The following is a 24,863-nucleotide window of genomic DNA, read 5'->3' on the forward strand; positions in this document are numbered from 1 at the left end:
TTACTAGAGGCCCGGTGCATGAAATTCATGCACAGCGGGGTGGGGAGGGGAGTTCCCTCAGCCGAGCCTGCACCCTCTCCAATTCGGGACGTCCCTCTCACAATCCGGAACCGCTGGCTCCTAACTGCTCACCTGCCTGCCTGCCTGCCTGATCGCCCCTAACTGCCCCCCCCTGCCGGCCTGGTCACCCCCAACTGCCCCCCCCCTGCTGTCCTGGTCACCCCCAACTGCCCCCCCCCCACCAGCCTGGTCACCCTATGCAGCCTGCTGTTCAGTCGTTTGGTCATCCCTCACTAACCCCTTGCCAGCCTGGTCTCCCCACACAGCCTGCTGTTCAGTCATTTGGTCGTCCTTCACTAACCCCCTGCCAGCCTTGTCACCCCACAAAGCCTGTGTTCAGTCGTCCATCCAGTTGTTTTGGTCACGACAGCCCCTGGCTTTTTATATATTAGGATGGAATCAATCCTGCCAGCTAGCTTTTTCCCCTGAAACCTGATTTGCCTCTGAGCTCCCTAACTGGAGCCTTGGGCCTGGAGAGCAAACATGTCTAGCCTTAGACAGGCCTCTCACACCAATATCTTAACCTTTCCCTTGACCAGCTCATCTCTGAGATGATTTGTGTCCACTTATTTGGATCTGAATCTGGCCTGCTTGTTGGTGAGCCCATGAGTTTATTCTCTATATCCTGTCCCATGCTGGGTTTCCTTTCAATGTTCTGTGGAAAATGAATGGCATTGCTTAATCTAGTACATTTGAAGCTATTTCTTCTAGATAAGGAAGGAAGTTAACACATTCTTAAACATTTTTTAAGACTGTGTTGACTTCATAAAATTGCATGACAAAATATCACTTCTTTCTTTAGGACAGAATCATAAGAATCATTATGAAATGTAAAGTAAATACTTTTGCCAACATTGGAGGGAGAGATGTCATTTGACAGCAGCATTCCCTACCACCATTGCTCCCCGCGCTGCGTGTAGACTGAGTCTCCTTATGCAATAAAGGTCATGAAGCTGGAATGCGGGCCATTATGAGAAACCATCTTGGGAAAGTTTTTTCTTCAAACCAAAGAAGTGATTAAAATTGGAAGATAGTTTTATCCACAGAGGCTTGTTTTCTTTATTTCCTAAAACAACTACTACTATCACAGGATATACTGGATCTGAAACCTTAAACAGTCTCATTGCACTTTTCTCTAGATAATTATACCATGGCTTTGTTTTGTGAAATATCTTAATTTTTGTACCTTACAAAAATGATGTAGAATAATGGAAACCCTTATTTCTATTCCTTTCTCTTCTACCCATCTTGCTGTGTGACCTTGGGTAAATCCATTTTCTTTATAGGGTCTCTCAAGTGTACGGTGAGGACATGCAGCATTCACCTCACCACCCACTTTCTAGCCCAGCCAGACTGCAAAGTTCCATCTTTGCAATTCCTTTCTGCAGCCCTGATGGAATCTAGGCAGAATAAGGTGCTACTGCCCTCTGCTGGTCCGAAGAACACACCTGCCCATCAGTGCCGCGGCCCTGCCCGCCCTCATGGCCAGGGACACAGTGCCCCAGGCTTGCAGTTGAAAAGACATAGCAGGAAACCACAAAGAAAACAGGCAGATTTCATGTTTGGAAAAATAATAATATTTTGAGTATTTTGGAATTAATGATTTGTATGCATGTCTAAGATGCCATGGTCATTTGTGACTGTCTTGCCACCAACAAGTGTTTATCCTCTAACCACTTCACCCTGCTCTAATTCTCACCAAGTAAACAAGCTGTGGGTTCTGACCCTTTGGGCTACTGTCACTCTCTTTTACACCATGTTTCTGCCTAGGAACATATTCAGTTCGCTCTTGTTCAAAAGATTTAGGCAAGTTTTTTCATACTCACTTTTAGATTGTAAATAAACAGGAAGATAATAACTGGTCCGTGCCAAGGAAAGTGAATATGCAGCGTCAGTAAGAAAAATTCTGAAGGAGAAAGGCAGGGCTGTGGTGTGCTCTCTGGTTCCTGCAGAGATGCCAAGTTGTAATAAGATTTATAATTAATAACTTCTGTGTGTGGATGACTCTAAAAGCACTTTAAATGAGAGCCTGATGCGGATTTGTTAAGAGCTTTTTCTGAGCTTATCTATACTAACATAATTTTAGAACTCTAAAATGTTAAGAACTGCTATGTGACGTTGCATTTGTAAGAAATGATGCTGCCTCTATTTTCATGGGAAAGACAGTTGAGAATTATGCTTTTATCTTGAATTTTGTGCCTTTAATCTCTCTTTGCAAAACAGCCTTGTGCACTGCTACAAGGTCATTGTTAGTCCTTAGAATGCTTAGGGGCAAAAAAAAGTGTAACGCACATCCCATCTTGAAAGGGACTTAAACGTGGGATAGAGAAGTACATAGACTCTCATAGGCAAATAGATTTAGCCACACCATTTCTAACTACACAGGTACTACATTTCGTGGTATGCCTAGTGCCTGTTCCAGCTCTAGGTTTAGTCTGCTTATTAAAATGGTTCAAAAGAAAACTTTCATTATCAGAAACTTTAGTTCTATTGACAGAAAAAAAGATGAACTCAATTCCAAAGAATAAAATGGACAAAAAGTGTCTAACAATTGAGAATGCTACCTGCTGTTTGCTGAGAAATGATGGGAAAAAAATGTTGAAACATCTTTTAACTTTTAGAGATGAAAGCAATAGCTGTGAAAAGATACTCAAATCATTAACTGAAATTCAGCAATGTAAATTACCTGTGAAATTTAAATGCAGGGAATATTTGAGATCTTGCTCCTCAGCATATGTCATCAGTTTGGCTCACATAAACTCTTATAAAAATTCACATACAATAAAATGCATTATCAATTTGAAATCATATCAAGTAAACAAAATCCTAAAGTGCAGAAAAAAGGAACAGACAGCAGTGCTAATTGGTATTTAATGTATTTTGTTATTTGCTTTCAGTTCCTTTGCAAGACAGTTTGGTATGGTAAAAGCAGAGGCTTTGGAACCAGCAAAGTCTGCCCTTGAAACCACCACTTATGTAATTGTTATATGACCTTGGGAAATTACTTAAACCTCCCTGAACTTCTGTTTTCCTTAAATTGGCAATAATAATGCACATCTTATAAGATTTTTAGTATTAAATGAGATATATAAATATTTATGAAGTTCCTCTAGTGCCTGCAAGAGTTAGTTTTCCTTCCCTCTGTTGTTAATCACAGAGTAAGGGTGACTGCCACTCTGAAGCCCAGCAGGAAGTCCTGGAAAGGAAGGTTTGGTTCAAGATTAACATCCTGTACCCAGACTTGGTTACCAGAAAATGCCCTTGAAGCCAGGACAGTCGCTAGGGAGTATGTGAGCCAGGCAACAGCCTGGTGGGGAGGTCAAGGGCTAGAGTGAGCAGCAGGGAGGGTGCAGTTACTCCTGAGTCCCAAGTTCATGACATGCCCTCACTCTGTGTGCAAGACAAAGCTGTATGCTTACTCACATTTCAATTAGTGCCATGCTCCGCCCCCCCCCCCCCCCCGCCCCCCAAAAAAAAAGGTATTCTAAAACCAAGTAGAAGAAATTTTAAATTATCTGGAGTTTTATAATTAGGTTGCAATGGATTTTATGTGTTCTAATTGTAATAAAGCTACCAACTCTACAGTGCCTACTGTGTGCTTAGTCTCTAATTCATATAATAGCTTTCCTTTTTAGCTTTTGCTAAAATGTTCATTTAGATAGATAAAGTGACTGAGACCTGAAAGGGTTTTCTAGCAAGCCCAAAGTTGCCAGTTGAAAAATGAGTGAGTTGCCCACCAGGTGTGCCTCAGTGGTTGAGCGTCAACTCATGAACCAGGAGGTCACGCGGTTCAGTTCCCGGTCAGGGCACATGCCCAGGTTGTAGGCTCCATCTCCAGTAGGGGACATGCAGGAGGCAGCCAATCAATGATTCTTTCTCATCATTGATGTTTCTGTCTCTCTCTCCTTCTCCCTTCCTCACTCTGAAATCAATAAAAACATTTTTAAAGTAAGTTACTAGTTGCTAAGCTTATACTGCCCTAAGATACTGTTTAGATATGTCATTTGAGCACATCTGTGGTTAACTGTGGCCCCTGTAACCTTCAGAACTGTCACAACTCTGCCAGCCCCATGGTGATAGATTTCATATTGTGTGTTCTCACAGAAACTGGCCCCCGGAGTCAGCCAGTTTGCTTACACCTGTGTGCAAGACCACCCCATTTGGACAAATCAGCAATTTTGGGAGACAACCTTTTACAATGCAGTGCAGGAACAAGTTCGCTCCCTGTATCTCTCAGCCAAGGAAGACAATCATGCCCCGCATCTGAAGCAGAAGGTAAGAGAGGTGGAGGAAGGTGCATGTGTGGGTCGGGATCCTGGCTTCAAAGAAAGTGTAGTCAAATGTCCCCGGGGCAAAAGGCAATCTAGTCACTTTCCTACCGATGTGTTTGGCGTTTACTTAGGTAGCGCTGTGGTGAGCATCTTCTGTTGATTTCTGACATTCTCTTTTTTTTTCTGTAATAACTTCTTAGTACAATTCTTTAGCATTAGAATTATTTTATTTATCTAGATATGTAAAAGCCTAAGCAAAAGGCTGACCATTCGACCGTCCTACTGGTAGCTATGACGTGCACTGACCACCAGGGGGGCAGGCGCTCAGTGCAGGAGCTGCCAAGCTGTAGTGACTTGGCAGCTGCGGTTCTCGGGAGATGCACCCGGAACCAGAGAGGAGGAAGCCTGATTCCAGGGTGCGTCACCCGAGAACCACCCTCTCGCAATCCGGGACCCCTTGGGCATGTTGGAGAGCTGGTTTCAGCCCAATCCCCACAGGCCAGGCCGAGGGACCCCTCCAGTGCACAAATCTGTGCACCAAGCCTCTAGTATTTTAATAAATAAGAATTCCCTGGAAACAATTATAGGATATTGAACAGAACGAACACACCTAAAATACCTAGGTACATGTCTTTGTGCCCTTAACTTCTTGAAGAAGTGTCAAATTCAAGTTGATTGACTTTAAAATAAATGCAAAATTCATTAGTCCTGCTCAGAAGTATGCCAATGCCAACAATGAATCAAAGTCTTCTTTTAGTAATATTCTATATGCTCCTATATATTTTATCAGTATAAAATATTTTTAAAAAATATTTTAGAACAGAAACAATTTGTTTTTAATTTGAAAAAGTAGTTTAAATATTTCTGAAATTTTAAAATGTTCACTAGCTATCTGGTCTTGGGCAATTCATATTACCCTCTGTGCCTAATTCTCTCATTGGTAAGATGAACAGATATGACTATATGAGATTGTAATGTCTAATACAAGTAAAGCACAGTGAAGAGTGCCTGGCATGTATTAAATAATAAATGTTAGAATTTTTCATCCTCATTAATTGAATGAGGCCAATTAAAGCCTAATTGTCCATGTGGATTCACTTTAAGAGTAATTTTTCATTTTATATGCTGGGCTAATACTTGCTGCTGACCCTTTCCATCATTCTCTATTTTAATTTGGCCTTCTATTTTGTGAGATAAAGGTACTGAGCTATCTAACAGAAACTACACAGTAGTGTTCAAATATTCTGTGCCTCGTAAATTTAAGCATATTCTTGGTCTGATATTGAGGATGGTAAGAACAGAACCTTTAATAACACATAGCACTATCTGACATCTAGCTGATGCTCCAGATTATTGTTGTACACTATTGGTGTGAATTTAATTTAAACTCTGATTTTTCTTTCATAACACCAAATGCACTTGGGTAAGGATAAACACTATTAGTTTGAGGTCATGTTCCAGAAATAATTTGGCTGGTGGAGTGCTTTTGGTAGTTTTTTAAGCAGCTGTAATGCTAACATTGTTATCTCTCAAAAGCATTCGTAAAGCAAACACATGCTCTGTGTTCTGCATTCTAGAGAAGTCTGTCTCTGAGTCCCAGGTTAGATACAAGTGAAACTGTAGGTGGACCAACTGTTCATGGCTATAAATGCTATGCAGATGTCAGTTCATGTTACTGTTTAACTCTTCACCCTACCAGGAAACCCCTCTTAAAAATTCCATAGGCACCCACATCCTCATGTATAATGTTTGACACCCACATTTACAGGGAAATCTAGCTCTGTATTGTGACTTTGATCATTTCATCTCCTTCTCCAAAAGAACAGAAGAAGAGAAATGTATAAGAGTATTAGTAATGATACTTGAGCATTCATACCTGAGCATTTATAGTTACTCAGGTTAATAATCCTATCTAATAAAGAGGGAATATGCTAATTGACCATTACTCCATCACAAAGATGGCTGCATCCACAGCTGAGGCCAAGTTCCCATAAGGAGCCTTAACGAGCAATCAGCAGGGACCTGAGGCTGCCGCATCCCCCGCCCTGGCATCAGGCTGGGGGACCTCAGGCCATGCCCCCCGCCTACCTGAGCTTGACGGGGGACCTCAAGGTGCGCTTCCCATCCTGGTGCTGGGCTAGGGGACCTCAGGCTGTTCCCCCCGCCCCGGCGCCAGGCTGGGGGACCTCAAGCCATGCCCCCCACCAGGTGGGGCTTGACAGGGGACTTCAGGCTGCACCCCCCACCCCGGCACCAGGCCGGGGGACCTCAGGCCACGCCCCCGCCCCAGGACTGGGCCAGGGGATCTGAGGCTGCACCCCCCTGCCTGGCTGGGCTTGACAGGGGACCTCAGGCCGCGCCTCCCACCCGGCGGGGCTTGATGGGGACCTCAGCCTTGCCCCCTGCCCCGGAGCCAGGCCAGGAGACCTGAGGCCATGCCCCCCCCTCCCGGCGGGGCTTGATGGGGGACCTGAGGCTGCACCCCCGCTGCCAGTGGGGCTTGACAGGGGACCTGAGGCTGTCGCCCCCTCCCGGTGCCAGGTTGGGGGACCTGAGGCTGCGCCCCCCCGCCTGTTGAGGCTTGAAAGGGGACCTCAGGCCATACCCCCCACCCAGCGGGGCTTGACAGGGGATCTCAGGCCATGTCCCCCACCTGGAGGGGCTTGACGGGGGACCTCAAGGCATGCCCCCCATCTTGGTCTGGGCTGGGGGACCTCAGGCCATGCCCCCCATCCTGGCGCCGGGCCAGGGGACCTGAAGCTACATCCCCTGCCTAGCGGGGCTTGACAAGGGTGGGACTGGCCAGGTCTGGATATAGCCCAATGGGGGCAGGGGCCAGCCAGGTCTGGGTCTCACACAATTTTGAGGAGCATGTGGGTGGGCGGGGATTTGACTCTGGGTCCTGTGGTGTGCCCAGACTCTGACAGGAGGAAGGTTTTCATATACATTTTACTAATTTTCTTTCATCTCTGACACATCTATTATATAGAAAGGGCAAATAGCAATATTAAATTATTTCCTCTAATTAATCCCCTTTTAATGTGCATGAATTTTGTGCACCGGGCCACTAGTTTGTTATAACTGGCAACCAAAAAGGGATGGAGCCACAGAGGTAAATAAATGCAGTGAAGTGTCAGCAATGAGAAGTGTATCCATCTGTCCATCTGTGCTTTGCTACTGCTTCCTCAGGTTTGTCACGTGGTTCCACTCAAGGCCTGCTGGATCTGGGTAAAAAGGAAGACTAGGTTTGGTTTTGTTGTGTTATGTTTTGTGTATATGTTATGTTTTGCTGATATAGGCATGTAATAGATGAAGTATGGAAACATCTTCCATGGTTTCTGAAGCTTGTGATGGATTAGCAGAGAATGTGTTGCTTTATTTTTAGGACAAGATTCCTGATGACCAATATCAGGAGAAGACAGCCATGGACCTGGCGGCCGAGCAGCTCCGCCTCTGGCCGACGCTGAGCAAATCCACGCAGCAGGAGCTGGTGCAGCGGGAGGAGAGCATCGTCTTCAGTCAGGCCATCCACTTTGCCAACCTCATGGTCAATCTGCTAGTCCCACTCGATACAAGTAAAAACAAGCTCCTAAGGACCTCAGCACCAGGCGACTGGGAGAGTGGGAGCAACAGCATTGTCACAAACAGGTACCGAAACGTGGCCACACAGACCATCCTATTCTTGGCTTAGCAGAGAATGGAAGCTGTTTGGGACAAATGTTTCTGTACATATTTCAAAAATTAACCATTTTCAAACTTGCTCAGCTCTTTTCTACTAAGAGACCCTCACTTCATCTGACTTCTTAACCACCTCCCATACTCTCTTCTCTTTCCTGACCTGCTTTTTCCAGTCTCACCAGCTGCTTATCCAGCCCTTAGTTCCTTTCTGCCACAGCAATTTACGGAAAGTGCCTTGAAAAGTTACTAATGACCTCCTTCTTGCTAAAATGATTATTTGTTTCTTGGCTCTCTTTTCCTCAGTTATCCCTTGCATTTGCCTGGAGTCATGTCCTCACCCATACCTTCCTCTCAGCCCTCAACAACTTTTCCTACCACTGGGAATGAAACCCCCGGACTGCAAGGCCTGGTGGGATCTGGCCCCTGCCTACTGCTCTGACCTTATTTCCTATCACTTTTCTGTCGGCCAAACTTATTTCCCTGCTAAGCCTAATGTTAGGCACTCTAAGCATAGTACCACCTCAGGGCCTTTGTGCTTGTCCTGCAATCTGGACTCTTTCCCTGAAAGAGTCCTAAGAATCACTCCTTCCCTTCATCTAGTTCTCAGCTCAGATGTCACCTCCCCAGAGCCTTCCTGACTAGCACTCTTTTTCCTACCTCACTTTTTTTTTTTTCTTCATGAAGTTTTCTACAACCTGATTTTTACATAGTGAGGGGCTAAAGCACCTAAGTTCTTTAATAATTTGGGATGATATGATGCCTTATTCATTGCTCAGCTTTACTTTAACACTGAATGGGCTAGCGTGGTTGGGTTTGGGAGAAGGAGAACTGAGTAGGATAGAACAGGCAAATGAGTCTTTTCCATGCTCAGCCGCCTAAAAGAAGGCAGAGGAGGCGAGCATTTGTTCAAAGTGGGAACTGTTGACTAAGCAACAAGGGCGGGGATTGAGGTTTCACATCTGCTTCACTTCAGATTTATTCCCTTCCCTGTGTGAATGGAACACCATGGTAGAATGATGGTTTTAACGTGGCCAAAAGGGTTGTGATGCTCTCAGAGAGAGGTAAATACCGACAAGAAAAGGGTTCATAGGACAACTTGGTTCTCCCATTTGGAAGAATGTGCTGTTTGCTGAAAAATGATCTTTTACTTTGCCTACCAGGGAACATGTGCCCCAGTTGCCAAAGGGCAAAGATAGCTGCTACTTTGGCTCGATGTGGCAATTAACTTAGAAGGACAAGTTTTTCTAGAAGGTTGAAGTATCAGATAATAAGTGAAAGGGTCTTTTTTTTTTTTTTTTTTGCTTTATTTTCTGTGGTTCCTGGTTTCCTTTTAGGAAAATCACAGAAGGTACCTTATTCTTTAAAAAAAAAAAAAATGGGTCCAAAGGACAATCTCTGACAGTAGCTTCCAAATATAAGCCAGTAGAATGTTTCCCTGTTGTCACTTATGAAGGAGCTGTGAGTAAGTGAGCCTTCTGCTTGGGTAGATGTCTCTGAGCAAGTTTAAATTGCATGGAAATTGACTGTGATATGGTAGTAATTTGTCACATTTTGAGAACTGACCATGATTGCTTTCCTTGACTTTCTTAGTATTGCAGGAAGTGTAGCTGAGAGCTATGATACAGAAAGTGGGTTTGAAGATTCAGAGAATAATGACATTGCCAATTCTGTTGTGCGTTTCATTACCCGCTTTATTGACAAAGTTTGTACAGAGAGTGGAGTTACTCAGGACCACATCAAGAGCCTTCATTGCATGATCCCAGGTAATCAATCACTTTGCAGATATTAGAGAACCAGAATATTGTAGATAATTGAGTAAGAATTGTTATGGGTCTACTTTTTCCAGCATAACAACCTGTAATACTTGTCTTCCGTGGAGTTCAGCCATGCTGTTTACAGTCCTCCCTTGGTATCCATGGTGAATTGGTTCCAGGACACCACCACCCTTTCACCGATATCAAAAATCCATGGATGCCCAAGTTCCTTATATAAAATGGCACACTAGCCCTAGCTCGTTTGGCTCAGTGAATAGAGCATCGGCCTGCGGACTGGAGGGTCCTGGGTTGGATTCCAGTCAAGGGCACATGCTCGGGTTGTGGGCTCCATCCTCAGTAAGGGGGCATGCAGGAGGCAACCGATCAATGATTCTCTCATCATTGATGTTTCTATCTTTATTTCCCTCTCCCTCTCTGAAATCAAAAAACATATTTAAAAATAATAATAATAAATAAAAATAAGATGGCATGGTATTTGCATTAGTGAAATCATAATATCTGTCCTTTTGTGTCTGGCTTATTTTACTTAGCATATGTTTTCAAGGTTCATTCATGTTGTAGCAGGTATCAGAACTTCATTCCATTTTATTGTATGGGTATACCACATTTTGTTTATCCATTCATCTGTTGATGGACACTTATTGTTTCCACCTTCTGGCTACTGCGAATAGTGCTGCTATGAATATTCACACACAAGTATCTGTGTGAATCCTTATTTTCAGTTCTTTTGGGTGTATCCCTAGTTGTTGCTGGGTCTATGTTCAACTCCTTGAGGAACCACCAAAATATTTGTTTTTAGTTCTAAAATATCCAGAATTTGTTGTAATTCTGCTTGTCTTGTGCCCTTTTGTTTTGCATACTCTGACTCATCCTAGGAATTGTAGCTATGCACATTGAGACCCTGGAAGCTGTGCATCGAGAGAGTAGAAGACTTCCACCTATACAGAAGGTAATGTGTCAGACCACGTGCTTCCGGGGTAGAACACGTCTTCTTAAAAACAGCAACAATATACTGCTGTGCCCCAGGAAGTGCCTTCTCTTAACCTTTTACAGAGACCAGCTCCAGTTTTATTAATATATTAAACTTCCAGAGAAGTCCACCATGTAGCTCCTCATAAAAAGGATACTGTTCAGCAAAGAGCAACAGTAACCTCTTGTTGAGTTGCTTTTACAGGCAGGGCATAAATTATGAACATTCTAACTTCCAAGCCCAAGCCAGGATTTTATGCCCTGCCTACTTCAAAAAAAAGGACTTAAGGCAAGTACCGTATAAACACCAGGTTCTTCAATCTCTATACACTGCGAGCACACATCACAAGTATCTGGGAAGTCGATTAAAAATTGAGAGCCCCGAGACCTACCCCAGCCTCCTGGTTCCTTATTTCCCAACTGGAGTACCCTGGGACTTGGTCTGGGGTCTGTCCTTTAACAAGCCTCCCAGTTAACGATTTTGTAGCTCATCTGGCACCAGCCTGTAGACTAGGGTTCAGGACCCTCTTACCTATACAACAGAATTATTAAAAGTAAATTCTGAGGAGAAATCAGAAGCCAGGTGGGTAAGAAAGATAATTTCATCAGAAACCTGAGACACAGTGGTTATTAGGCTTTGGCTTTACATTTAGCTCCAAGCTTCTTAGAGCCAAGAAAAGAAAAATGCTGATTTATTTTGTTTTCACTGCTTTAAAGGGAAGCATAAGAGATGTTCAAGAGAGATGGATTTTTTTCTAGTACTGAACTCTTCAGAGGAGTGTATCTTGTGGTTTTGTTTTTCCCAAGATGTGTAAATGTTCATTACTTGGGCCATTTGTTATGTGAATCTTCATTAAGGGCCAAGAAGGGTGGGTCTTTTTAAAGATGCATCCATTTTTTTAAGTTTTGTGTGTTTTTTTTCAGTTTACAAACATAACAGTGCTCTTTGTATAAAACTGAGGCACTAAAGAAATACACATTGTGCAAAGTGCAAGTCCCCTTGTCTTGCCCACCCCCACCCCACCACTACCCTTAACCATGATAGCACCACCTTTAACAGTTGGTTCATATTCTTAACAATTTTCTTTTCTTTTAACAAAAGGGGAATCATGATATATATTGGTTTACAACTGGTTATTTTTACTTAACAGTGTATCCTGGATATCATTCTACATTAACACATATAGATTCATGTCTTTTTTTTTTAATGATTGCATTGAATAGATGTTTCAAGCATTTTAGTAATTTCCAATGATTTTCCTTTTAATAAACAATGCTGCAAAGAATCTTCTCACATTTGCACAGAGATATGACATTTCTGCCTCTTCCCAAGTCTGTTTTGTCAATATTGGCTGCCTGGGATGTCTGGCTCAAGTTTTTTAGATCCGTAACTGGAAAGATAACCTTGTCTAAGTGTTGGAAACCCCACAAGAGTTATGTTTAAAATGCTTTTTCTATTGTTAGCCTAAGATTCTTAGACCTGCCCTGCTGCCAGGAGAAGAAATTGTTTGTGAGGGTCTTCGAGTCCTGCTGGATCCTGATGGGAGAGAAGAAGCCACTGGAGGCCTCCTGGGAGGCCCGCAGCTGCTGCCGGCCGAAGGAGCCTTGTTCCTCACCACGTACAGAATTCTGTTCAGGGGGACGCCCCACGATCAGCTAGGTATGGCTGGTGTAATGCCATCAGAGCATGGATATGTATGTGCTGTATGAGGGTTTGATTTGCAGATCTTTCCAGATTCAAAGTAAGCTTTTTGCCACAAAGGGTTTATTAAGAATACTTTTGTCTGTCACAGCTAATGATAATTTGGATCATAGATCTTTTTTTTAAAATCTTTATTGTTGAAAGTATTACATAGGTCCTCCTTTTTCCCCATTAACCTCGTCCAACCCCCTAGATCCTCACCACCCCCTTGTCTGTGTTCCCAGGTTATGCATATATGCATACAAGTTCGTTGGTTCATCTCTTCCCACCCACCCTCCCCTGCCTTCCCTCTGAGGTTCAACAGTCTGTTCTGCTTCTGAATCATAGATTCTTACGTGAAGAACCAAGGGTATCTTCTTAACAGTAAATTCACTGACACGATCATAATTTCATTGGCAGCATATTGTGACTAGGTATAGTCACAGTATCTGGTTGCTAACAATGCCCCTTGCTGATTGGCCCCACCTTTCTGAGCCCTACAGTTAACTGGAAAGCTAACTTTTTTGGAACAATGTGCTAAAGCCCAGGGTTGTACCAACTAATTAACCAACCCCACCTCCCTCTCATCCCATTTCAACTAACCCCATTTGGCTCTTAGCAGACAACTTCTCTTCTATCCACTAAATTCCTTCAACTTCTATTTTCTACTTCCCTACACAATCTTCTTTATTAGAAAGGAATAGCAGGTCCTATCAAGTCTGAATCATCTTTTTGAAATCAGTATTTGATCTTAAACTGGTTGATGGAAAAGCGTATTAGGTTTAGGTAAAACAATTGGACTCCAAATCAAGAAGCTCAGGGTTAGATTGCTGTAGACAATGTTGATATCTTAAGACTCCTGGCCTCACTAGGGTTCAGTTTCCCCTGTTAAAAATGAGGGAAATGAGCTTGGTTAATGATGATGCAGTGGTTCACAACCTTGACTGATGAATTTGAATTATCTAGAAATCTTAGGGGGAAAAACACACAAACAATTCTGGTCCCAACTCTCAAACATTGAATTCAAATCTGATTTAGGATTCTAAGAATAGGAGACGTAGGCCTCTGTGTATTTTTAAGCCCCAGAAGTTTCTTGTGTTGCCTGCTGAGGACTGGGAACCGTTGGGATAAATAGTCACTAAAGTTCCTTTCTCTTCTGATGTTATTCATCCAGCAGCATTTGATGAGTACCTACTATGTGCTATGCATTTTGTTAAATGGTGGAATTCAGACATATAAAATGTAGCGTCTTTAAAATCTCACAGTTGGCCCAGCTGGTGTAGCTTAGTGGTTGAGCATAAACCCATGAACCAGGAGGTCACAGTTCAGTTCCCAGTTAGGCCGCATGCCCAGGTTGCCAGCTCGATCCCCAATATGGGGCATGTAGGAGGCAGCTGATTGATGATTCTCTCTGATCATTGATGTTTCTATCTCTCTCTCCCTCTCCCTTCCTCTCTTTGAAATCAATTAAAAAAAAACATTTTAAAAAATTCACAGTGGATAGAATCAAGATGGTTCATTATCTTGATCATAAAATATTGTTTACTATATAATAAGCAAAAAGCTCATAAATTTTAAGAAATGAAATAGGAATAGTCATGCTCATTTTGAAAAAGAGTGAAAATAGAGCAAAATTTCTCAGCCCTCTCCTGTCATATTATTATACATAAATTACATTTGTATCTGTAAGCATATGTATTTTTAAAAGAATCTAAGTATCCAGTACTTATAATTTTTTTTGTACTATGACTTTTGTGAGTTCAGTGGCCATAAACATACATACTGGACATATAAATATATGAGACTGTTGGTCATTTAAATTGCTCTAATTTATTTATTTTAAACAAATCAATGGCATACTTAGTGTGAAAGCTTATATTGTCCACTTGTTTTATCCTGTCAATTTGGGCGTTAATTTCACATTTTAGGAAAATTCTTCTTATCAGAGAAAACCTTTTTATCTGCCTCTTTTAGTTTACTTCTTTTTAAATTTTTAACTTAATATGTCTCCTTCAATGACACACAGAAATCTGATCATTTTACATGTGTTATATAAGTTTGTTTAATACATCCATGAACTTAAATCCTATGTACATCCAGATTTTGTTTAGCCTCTGGGTATGAGCTTAACATAAGAGAATAATCAGAATTTTCCAGGATAGGAATTGACAGACCCAAGGAATGAGAAATTCTGCTGATAATGAGTGGATAAGTGTCTGGGCACTTAAGTCCCTTAAACCTGGTTCAGTTCTCACCCCGACTGGCTCACTAGCTGAGAAGCCTTGCCTATTGCTGCTCCTATGCTTACTGGTGCAGCTGTCTCAGATCCATACCTACAATCTCTTCAGAGCTCCCCTTCCCTCTCACTTCCTCCAGGAATCATTCTCTAGCCACCCAGCATGCAGACATCTTCGCCCTCTCTGCAATATTGAAAGCCTTGCTCCCTCACACGTAGGAGCTAATTACATGTTATATTCTTTGTGTGACTCCTGTCCCACGGGAACTGTGAGCTCTCCAGGGGAGGCTCACGTGGCACACTTCTTTTAGAGACTCATCTCCGTAACTTCAGATAGTTGGTAGTTATTTATATTTTCCCTTTTTTTTTTGCTTTAATACGTAAACTCATAAAAAGCTTGGTCCTAAACCCTTCCACAGTCTCCGGCTCCTTTTACCACCTACAGTTGCACACTTAAAACCCTTTCTCTTTTGCTTTATTCTTACATTAAATATAGATGCCTTTTCAATATTAAAGATACTTCTGTTTTTCTGTGTAAAACCTACCCTTCCTATAAGATTGCCTTAAACCAAGGATCTTGTGTGGCATGCAGAGGCTGGGGAACCAGACTAAAGGCAGGCAGGCTGTGCCAGTTTCTTCCCTCTGGGGAAGGATTGTGTCCCGGGAGTCAGCGCCACACAGTAACATTAATGAATGTGATTCTGCATCAAGGTGTTTCTCTCACTACATTCCTGGGAGCTGTGCTCTCCAGAGACATTTCCCCAGCAGAGTCTGGTGAGGTGAGCAGCAGGACTCTAGACATGAGCAGTAATGTGCTGTTGCTGAGCCCAGGCCTTGTCTTCCTGTAGTTGGTGAGCAGACAGTTATGCGAAGTTTCCCAATCGCCTCCATCACCAAGGAGAAGAAGATCACAGTGCAGAACCAGCTACAGCAGAACATGCAAGAAGGACTGCAGATCACGTCCGCATCTTTTCAGGTATTAAGAAAGGGAGCCATTCTATTTAAAAGTTTTCTGCAAATGATGTCATGACCACTTTCTGTGGTCATGTGGTCAGCGGCTAGTGGATGAGGAGGATCAGAAGGTCCGAGAGGGTAATCTTCAAGTCTGCAAACACATGAATCATCTTGGATTTAATCCCTCATTTCCTGAGCCCTGTGGCCAACTCAGAGTACCAGCTGATTATCTGTCAATACTTAGTGATCTTAGAAATTCAGACACACAATTGACTCTTGTCCTCTGCCAAGTCATGCCTCAGTTTGTGTGTGATAAAGCCTTCATATAAAAAGCAATTCTCTTGGCATCTGTTTCAGAGGAAATGCTTTATGGCTCTTCTGTGGAAGAAGTAAAATTCTGATCATTACGGCTAGGGCTGAAGTACTATTGGTACTAAGTCATCCCTAATAAAGCGTAGGTTTTTCCAGGGCGCTCTGAATGTATCAGAACTTGCGGAGTTACTGATGCAAACCAAACAGTGGATGAGGGGTCTTTCCTTAGATTTTCCCATTGCTATTCTTCATGCTTTGTCTCAGATTTCCAAGGGCTCCAATTCTTCCCTCATTTCTTCCAGTCAAGAAGCCCTCCCTATTCCTCCATATGCTAATTGTGAAATATGAAGCCCAAGATCTCTAGGCTCCAGACCTTCTCCCATCACCCGAGATTGTGACTTCCTGGGATTTCTTCACTGCTCCAACTGCTAAAGGACTCTATAGTAGAATGTTGCCAGGCTATACTGGTTAGGATTCTAGTCACACTGAATTTTTTATTAGGTTTATTGTATCTGTGTGTAGGAAGAGATCTGGTTAGGTCATAGAGAAGGGCATGTTTCTACTTCAGCCACTAAAAGTTAATTTCCCTGTCTCATCCTAGAAAAGGTCGTCTGAAAGCAACCCAACTTCACGATACATGATTTTTCTTGCCAACTAACCATCTATGTCAATTAAACCTCTCTGTGCCATAATTTTTATTTTTAAAATTAAAAAAATTTTCCAGCTGATGTGGTTCAGTGGTTGAGTATCGACCTATGAACCCAGGAAGGAGGTCACGGTTCAATTCCCAGGCAGGGCACATGCTCTGGTTATGGGCTCCATCTCCAGTAGAGGGCGTGCAGGAGGCAGCCAATCAATGATTCTCTCTCATCATTGATGTTTCTATCTCTCCCTCTCCCTTCCTCTCTGAAATCAATAAATACATATAATTTTTAATTGTATTACATGATATCCGAGGTCTCTTCAACCTCCAAACTCTTGCCATTTAATATTACTATTTACTGTTAAGTAATTTGGGGGGGGGGGGAATTAACTGGAAATCCTTAATGCTTCTGATGCATTTAATCTCTTTTGTCTCCAGTTGATTAAAGTAGCATTTGATGAAGAAGTGAGTCCTGAAGTAGTAGAGATCTTTAAGAAGCAGTTGATGAAGTTCCGATATCCTCAGTCCATTTTCACCACCTTTGCTTTTGCTACTGGACAGACTACCCCGCAAATAATTTTACCCAAACAGAAGGAAAAGAACACTTCCTTTCGGTAAGAAGACAGTCTGGTTTCCTCGTTTCAGCCTCCTCTCACTGGTCATTGGGGAAATGGCCTGTCCTTTAGGTCAAGGTGTAAAGACTGCTCTTTCCATTTGCTATTGTGTCAAGCCCGTTGGACCAAGCTCAAAAAGCAGCCTTGGTATATGTAACAAGTTCCAAAAACTAACAGCTGCAAGAGGCTTGACTCTCATGTCTGTTGCTCATGATGCAGTTTTAGAATGTGAAATTCTATTTCCCCTTTTTTCCACATTGACCACTTTCTAACTGCCTTTGAGCAATCCATTCAGTTTTCATTAATATCCAGGCCTAGTAAACTGTTTTGCTTTGATCTAAAGATGGGAGCCTTTATTTTTTCTTTTTATTTTTTTGTAACTTTTTGTTTTGATACAATTTCAAAATTTACAGAAAAGCTACAGCCTAGTACAGTGGTCGGCAAACTCATTAGTCAACAGAGCCAAATATCAATAGTACAACGATTGAAATTTCTTTTGAGAGCCAAATTTTTTAAACTTAAACTTCTTCTAACGCCACTTCTTCAAAATAGACTCGCCCAGGCTGTGGTATTTTGTGGAAGAGCCACACTCAAGGGGCCAAAGAGCCGCATGTGGCTCGCGAGCCGCAGTTTGCCGATCACGGGCCTAGTACAAAGAATTCCTGTATACCCTTTAGCCAGATTCACAATTATTTATACTTTGCTCCATTTTCTTTATCCTTTTCTCTCTCGTATATATTTTTTCTAAACCATTTGAGTTACATACTTAACACCTCTTTATTCTTAAATATATCAGTCTGTCTTTCCTAAGAATAAAGACATTATCTCATATAACTACTGTACAGTAATCACAACCAGGAAATTTAATTGGTGTAAAACTTTTATTTAACCCAGAGTCCAGGCAATAAAATGAATTCAAATTTTGCTGATGATCCTTTATAACTACTCATTTTTCCTGGCTGGTACAGGATCCAATCCAGGATCCAGCATTGTATTTTAGTTGTCATATTTCTTTAGTGGGAACCCTTATTTTTTGTTGAAAATTTTAGGAATTTATGTTGAAACTTAAATATCAGTTATGACAAAATAGCAAGTGCTTTAAAATTCTCTTTAATACAGGGGCTTTCATCATTAATTATCTGGAATTTGGGTTTCTGCCAATAAAAATTACATATTAGGGGCTACTCTGCAGACTTTGGAGAAAAAAACTTTTCCTTTGCCTGAAAGTGAGGTAGGTTGGGCATTATAGAAGAGTTGAGGTTTGACAGTGAATCACTTCTCAATTGCATAGCTAGCCACCTGTACCACTTGACAGGATAAGTGAAGGAGACCACACATATCCGGGTATAATATGCTGAAGCATGAACAGCTTCCTGAGTATCTGAAGGTGAAACAGGCATCTTGTCTTAGCACTGTGGAGTCACAGAGGAGCCTTTGATATTCACTACCCCAGCCCTCATTGGAAGAAACAAAGTTTTTATGGTGTTTTATGTTTAGAAACTATCATGGGGGGATTACATATACATCTATATGTAAAGTTAAGCTTATTATATCAAGTTTATATTATCCAGCTACAAAAAGAGAGACAGCGATTTAATTTTTTTAAATATTTTAGAATTATTTTGACTATATAAAACAAAGATATAGCTCTAATTGGAAAAATTTTTCAAAACTCCCATTGAGTTTAAGTTATACCTGGAGTGATTCAATTAATTGGCTTTAATTTAGGAAATACCAGTATTTTGTGATTTCTAACAATTATCTAAGATATGTTTCATAACCCTCAGATTTACATTCCAAAAGACAGGGTCTAGTAAAACTATCCTCTCTTAAAAAAAAAAAAAAAAAAAAAAAAGGTAATATGCAAATTAACCATCACTCCGCTACATAAGCCACACCCACCAGCCAAGCCATGCCCACCAGCCAATCAGGACGAGTATGCAAATTAACCCCAATCCAAGATGGCTACAGCCAGAGAGAGCAAGGTTTCCCAGGTAACAGAGGAAGCCAAGCTTTCCATAGCCGTTGCAGGCCTAAGCCTCCACTCAAGCTACAAAGTTTCAATTATAGAAGGTAAACAAATTCAAACAAATGGCGGCAGAATGGAGCTTGAGAGAGCAGGCCAGGGTTGCCGCCGGCAACAGGGGAAGCAAAGCTTTCTGCACACCCTGGCCGGGCTCACCCGCTTAAGGCTACAAAGTTTCAATTGTAGAAGGTGAATTAACTGCCACAGAAATGGCTGCTGCCCCGGAGGGAACAGCAGGCTTGGCTCCACTCCAGGCTACAAAGTTTCAATTGTAGAAGGAAAATAAATTCCAGATACCAGGGCCTCCTCTTGGGTCGCCAGGGTGCGTGGCTGGCCTGCAAACCACCACAGGCCCCTCGCTCAGGCCGCCCCATGCCCCAAGGGAACCCCACCCTGATCCGGGACATCCTTCAGGGCAAACCAGCTGGCCCCAACCCCTGTACCAGGCCTCTATCCTATCTAATAAAAGAGTAATATACAGATTGATCATCACTGCAACACACAATATAGCTGCCTCCATGTGGTCAAAGATCCTGCCCCCATGTGGACACAAGATGGCCACTACAAGATGGCCAGCAGGAGAGGGCAGTTGGGAGGCACCTGGCCTGCAAGGGAGGGCAGTTGTGAGGGACCAGGCCTGCAAGGGAGGGCAGTTAAGAGGGACCAGGTTTGCAAGGGAGGGCAGTTGGAGGTGATCAACCCTGCAGGAGAGGGCAGTTAGGGGTGACCAGGCTGGCAGAGGAGGGAAGTTGGGGGCAAACAGGCTGGCAGGGGAGCAGTTAAGCATCAACCAGGCTGGCAGCGGAGTGGTTAGGGGGTGATCAGGCTGGCAGGCAGAAGCGGTCAGGGGCAATCAGGAAGGCAGGCAGGCAAGCAGTTGGGAGCCAGCAGTCCTGGATTGTGAGAGGGATGTCCGACTGCCCGTTTAGGCCCGGTCCCACCAGGATCGGGCCTAAACGGGCAGTCGGACATCCCTCCAGGAGTCCCAGATTGGAGAGGGTACAGGCTGGGCTGAGGGACAACCCCGCGCCGTGCACGAATTTCGTGCACCGGGCTTCTAGTTTTACAATAAAAGAATCCTTACCACTTTTCACTGAATGGCAAGAAAACACAAAGAGTTGTGTTCTTTGTGGTAGAGAAGAATATAACAAAAAACAACCATACTCGAAACCTTCATCTCAATGTGATTATTTAGGAAGCAGGTTATTTGTTTAATTCCCTATATTGTAAATACTCTGTACCCAGATTTTCTATCAGCAAAAAAATAAATAAAGTACTTTTAGGTCCATGTGGCTTACATATTAGTTTCCCTTTAATTAAAGCCAATTCTCAAAAGGATGCTCTGATTTCTTATTTTTTTCTCCTCTCGAAAAGGGGAATAGTATTACTCTTTATATCTGAAAAGGCTTACAGTATCAGAAGGTGTCACCAACTATAACTGTCATCTGATCCCAAAGAAAAGCCTGTGAGTTAGCAGAGAGTTTGGGTCTATAGGGGGCGCAGGCTGGCTTTCCTCCGGGACTCCCACAGGCATCCTTTGTGGGAACGGTGGGGACAGTGGGTGGGCAGCCAGGGTGGGTTGAGGGCATGCTTAACCAAAAAGCCAAACGGAAGAATTTAGATTAAGGGTGGTAAGGAGTTGGTGTCCCACTCTAGGTTCTTGCACTTTTGCCTAAAACAATGTCCTGATGACAGAGTGTTTTATTGGAAATTAGTCTGCTATATGTAAAAAGAAATCTCAAGGAGGAGAGGCTTAATGAGGGTCTGAACAAAACTAGTAGCTATGGGAATGGAGAAGAAACAAGTTGAGCTGTGCAGGTATCCAAAATATAAGTGGTGTCTTCAGCTTGAATTGACATTCTTTTTCGTTTTATGACTTGTAGGACCTTCTCCAAAACGATTGTGAAAGGTGCCAAAAGGGCAGGGAAGATGACAATTGGGCGTCAGTATTTATTGAAGAAGAGAACAGGGACCATCATGGAAGAGAGAGTGAGTCGTCCTGGATGGAATGAGGAAGATGACATATCTGGTATGTGAGAACCTGTTTTTCCTTCGTGAATCAGTTTTATTCTTTCTCTGTATACGAATAAGAATAAGAGACTAAGACATAGTTGCACTTACTAGTAAACCTGACTCACAAAAACATAGATCTCATAGGAAGATTGGAGGCACTTACCAGTTTCTTAGAACTGAAAAAAATATATATTTTCCCAATATTCCATTACTCATTTAAGATTTGTTAAATTATACTTCTCCTTTACTAAATCTGTGGCTCTGATTGGCCATGGTTATGTGGGTCTCACTAAAGGGAGAAAGAAAGAAACCCCACTGCATAGGAAATTTATAAAGTTATAAAGTAGTCCCTGTACCTCATTGTTATGGAATAAGAATAAGAAGATAAGGACATTATATATTTGAAGTTGAAGTTGAAGATTTTGAGTTGTAGTGAGTATATTGTGGATGCTTTTAATCAAAATGGTTGACCTATCCCTGCTGGTGTTGCTCAGTGGTTGAGCATCAACCTCTGAACCAGGAGGTCACTGCTCGATTCCTGGTCAGAGCACATGCCCAGGTTGCGGGCTTGATCCCCAGAGTGGGGTGTTTGGTGGCAGCCAATCAATGATACTCTCTCATCATTGATATTTCTATCTCTCTCTTCCTGTCTCTTCCTCTCTGATATTAATTTTTTTTTAATTATTTTAATGGAGGACCTAAGATAAAGGGACTCTTAGATGATTTTTTTAAAAATGACTGCTAAATATTTAAAAGGGCAAAATCTGAGAAGCTGAGATACCTCTTGGTCAAGAATATAGAGGCAGCCCTGGCTGGTTTAGGTCAGTGGTTAGAGCATTGGCCCTCAAACCAAAGGGTCTCGGGTTTGATTCTCGGATCAAAGGCACGTATCTTGGTTGCAGTTTCCCTAGCCCTGGTAGGATCACATGTGGAAGGCAGCCAATCGATGTGTCTCTCTCATGTCAATTCATTCTCTCTCTCTCTCTCTCTTTCCCTCTCTCTCTCTCTCTCTCTCCCTCTCTCCCTCCCTTCCACTCTTTCTAGAAATCAATGGAAAAAATATCCTCAGATGAGGATTTTTAAAAAAGAATGTAGAGGCAGAAAACCAGTAGCAAACTAGTGACTGTTTTCTATTCCTTAACCCAGAATCAAATATGCTTATGGTATTAACACTAGAGAGAATTTGATCTAATAGAGAGGCAGGATACCATTGCACCCTTTTCTTTCTCAGGAATAGAATCAATCACCCGTGCTTATATAACTATAAAATAATAATAATAATAATAATAATAATAATGAGGAGGAGGAGGAAGAAGAAGAAGGGGGAGGAGGAGGAGGCCTCATCTTGAGAGAGATCACTGGATAAGCGTCTCCATTTTAGTGTGGATACCTACAAGCTTGCCTCTGGGGGCAATGACAAGGCTCACTATTACTCAAGTGACCATTTATTGGAACCCTGGCCTCTGCACAGGCACATGGAAAGCCCTATAAAATTATTGCTTCCCATCACTATTGACTCTTCTAATTCAAAGATTTTATGATTTCATGGAACAAAAACTATTATTCTACTAGGGGTCCCTCAGCCCGGCCTGCACTTCTCACAATCCAGGACCCCTCGGGGGATGTCAGGGATCAGGCCTATCAGCATCCCTCTCGCAATCCGGGACTGCTGGCTCTTAACTGCTCACCTGCCTGCCTGCCTGCCTGATCACCCCAACCACTCGCCTGCCTGCCTGTTCGCCTCTAACCACTCTGCCTGCATGCCTGATCACCCCAACCACTCGCCTGCCTGCCTGATCGCCCCTAACCACTCACCTGCCTGCCTGATCACCCCTAACCACTCACCTGCCTGTCTGATCGCCCCTAACCACTCGCCTGCCTGCCTCATCGCCCCTAACTGCTCGCCTGCCTGCCTCATCGCCCCTAACCACCTCTGCCTCAGCCCCTGCCAAGGCGTCCTGAATGACATCCAGAAGATTGTTCGGCTATCCAGTCTAATTAGCATATTACACTTTTGTTATTATAGATGATATGCCACCAAAAGACCAAATTATATATTGCTCTTTTGTTTCTCTAAAAATAAAAGGCAACACAAAACTGATACCTGACAATATTTTTGCATTATGAAGTTCACAAACTAATATCTGTAGTATTTATACGGATGAGCTGTTAGGTTTTTTTCTTTTAATGGAAGAGAGCCATAGTGTTCCCTTTGACATTATAACTTTGAGTACATTTCCAAAAAACTTTGAAAGCTTTAAGTTGACTTCTCTTACTTTAAAAATAAATAAGAAAGTAAATTCAGACAGTTTTTAACAATGGAATTTTTATTTTTTTAGTTAGAACATGCAGTACCAATTAGCAATGTTGGGGTGTGTGTGTGTGTGTGTGTTTTAATCCTCCCTAAAATACTTGATTATTGGGTAAATTCTTCCACATCTAAAATCTTAAAGGATTCTGTAACCTGTGATTGCAAAATTGTGAGGGAGTTTCCCATGTATACCACATCCTCTGACAAAAATATTTCCAAAAACATGTATAATTTCTTCATACCTCTCTAAGAAAGGTCTTTTCCCACGAGTGAACTTCTGCTTAATCAGAAACTTTTAATAAAAGTTTATGCTTTGAAAAGTTAACTGAAACCTTGGTGATGAATTTGTGTCGTGCTCATATTAAAGATTAATTTTACTGATGGGTTGGCCTCTGACAAAGTTGAGTGTTTATTCTATAGAGTCCTAAATAGAAATCATGTTGGCGTTAATAAGCAAGCCTGACTGGAACAAAACTATAGTAATGAATTCAAAATTGTATTATTTTTAGACATTTTGAGTTAATTGTGCTGACATTTTGAGTCAGTTGAGCTCCTGGTAGTTTATTTTGTGACTATTCATTACTGTTCAAATTTGTTTGACCATAATGATTCCCCCTTAGAAGCTACATGTTTGGTGATATGCATAGACCTGTAGCCTTAATATAAACTTCCCTTGGTTTAAGGATCCTCTTCTCCTTGGAGTTATATCATTTTTTTTCAAAACCTGTTTCTGCCATCACAGTTTCAGATGAGAGTGAACTCCCCACAAGTACCACTCTGAAGGCCTCTGAGAAGTCTACAATGGAACAGTTGGTGGAAAAAGCCTGTTTCAGAGACTATCAGCGTTTAGGTTTGGGAACCATAAGTGGCAGCTCTTCTCGCTCAAAACCAGAGTATTTTAGAATCACAGCCTGTAACAGGATGTATTCACTCTGCCGGAGGTAAGGGTGTCCTTGGACTCTAAAAAGAGACATTTCTTTTCTTCCATTTGAGTCTTGAATGGGCTAATTGCCTCATAGCCCAGAGAGAGAGAAATGTGTGATAAGGGGACACTTTATGAAGCATGAGCAAGCACCTCATTGGCATTCTTGGAAGTGCAGTTACATCACTGAGCAATGCCTATATCAGATAAGAAGTAAGTGGAAACAGTAGTTCATGAATTTCCCTTATTTGTCTTTCCCAGTCGCCTCTCTTCTAGCATGCCAGAAGATGACTTGAAGTAAGAATAGGATTTGCCCAGGCAGAGAGGAAAGATGAAAGTCTGATATTGGCCAGGAGTCTGCAAACTTTTTCTTTAAAAGACCAGATACACATATTTTC

The 24,863-nt window shown here is 42.3% G+C and overlaps 1 protein-coding gene across 3 annotated transcripts in view; it reads left to right on the plus strand.

Moving 5' to 3' along the window:
- SBF2 (SET binding factor 2) overlaps positions 1-24,863 on the plus strand; it is a 369,973-nt gene that overhangs the window by 292,696 nt on the left and 52,414 nt on the right. For all 3 annotated transcript variants that reach the window (XM_079788328.1, XM_079788326.1, XM_079788327.1), the window contains exons 18-26: positions 4,165-4,335; positions 7,717-7,979; positions 9,600-9,772; positions 10,660-10,733; positions 12,218-12,413; positions 15,519-15,646; positions 17,018-17,193; positions 21,103-21,248; positions 24,286-24,484. In XM_079788328.1, coding sequence (XP_079644454.1) covers positions 4,165-4,335; positions 7,717-7,979; positions 9,600-9,772; positions 10,660-10,733; positions 12,218-12,413; positions 15,519-15,646; positions 17,018-17,193; positions 21,103-21,248; positions 24,286-24,484 — 1,526 coding nt within the window. The remainder of the gene's footprint in view (positions 1-4,164; positions 4,336-7,716; positions 7,980-9,599; positions 9,773-10,659; positions 10,734-12,217; positions 12,414-15,518; positions 15,647-17,017; positions 17,194-21,102; positions 21,249-24,285; positions 24,485-24,863) is intronic.

Source organism: Cnephaeus nilssonii (assembly GCF_951640355.1).
Source record: "Cnephaeus nilssonii genome assembly, chromosome: 13".
Lineage (NCBI taxonomy): Eukaryota > Metazoa > Chordata > Mammalia > Chiroptera > Vespertilionidae > Cnephaeus > Cnephaeus nilssonii.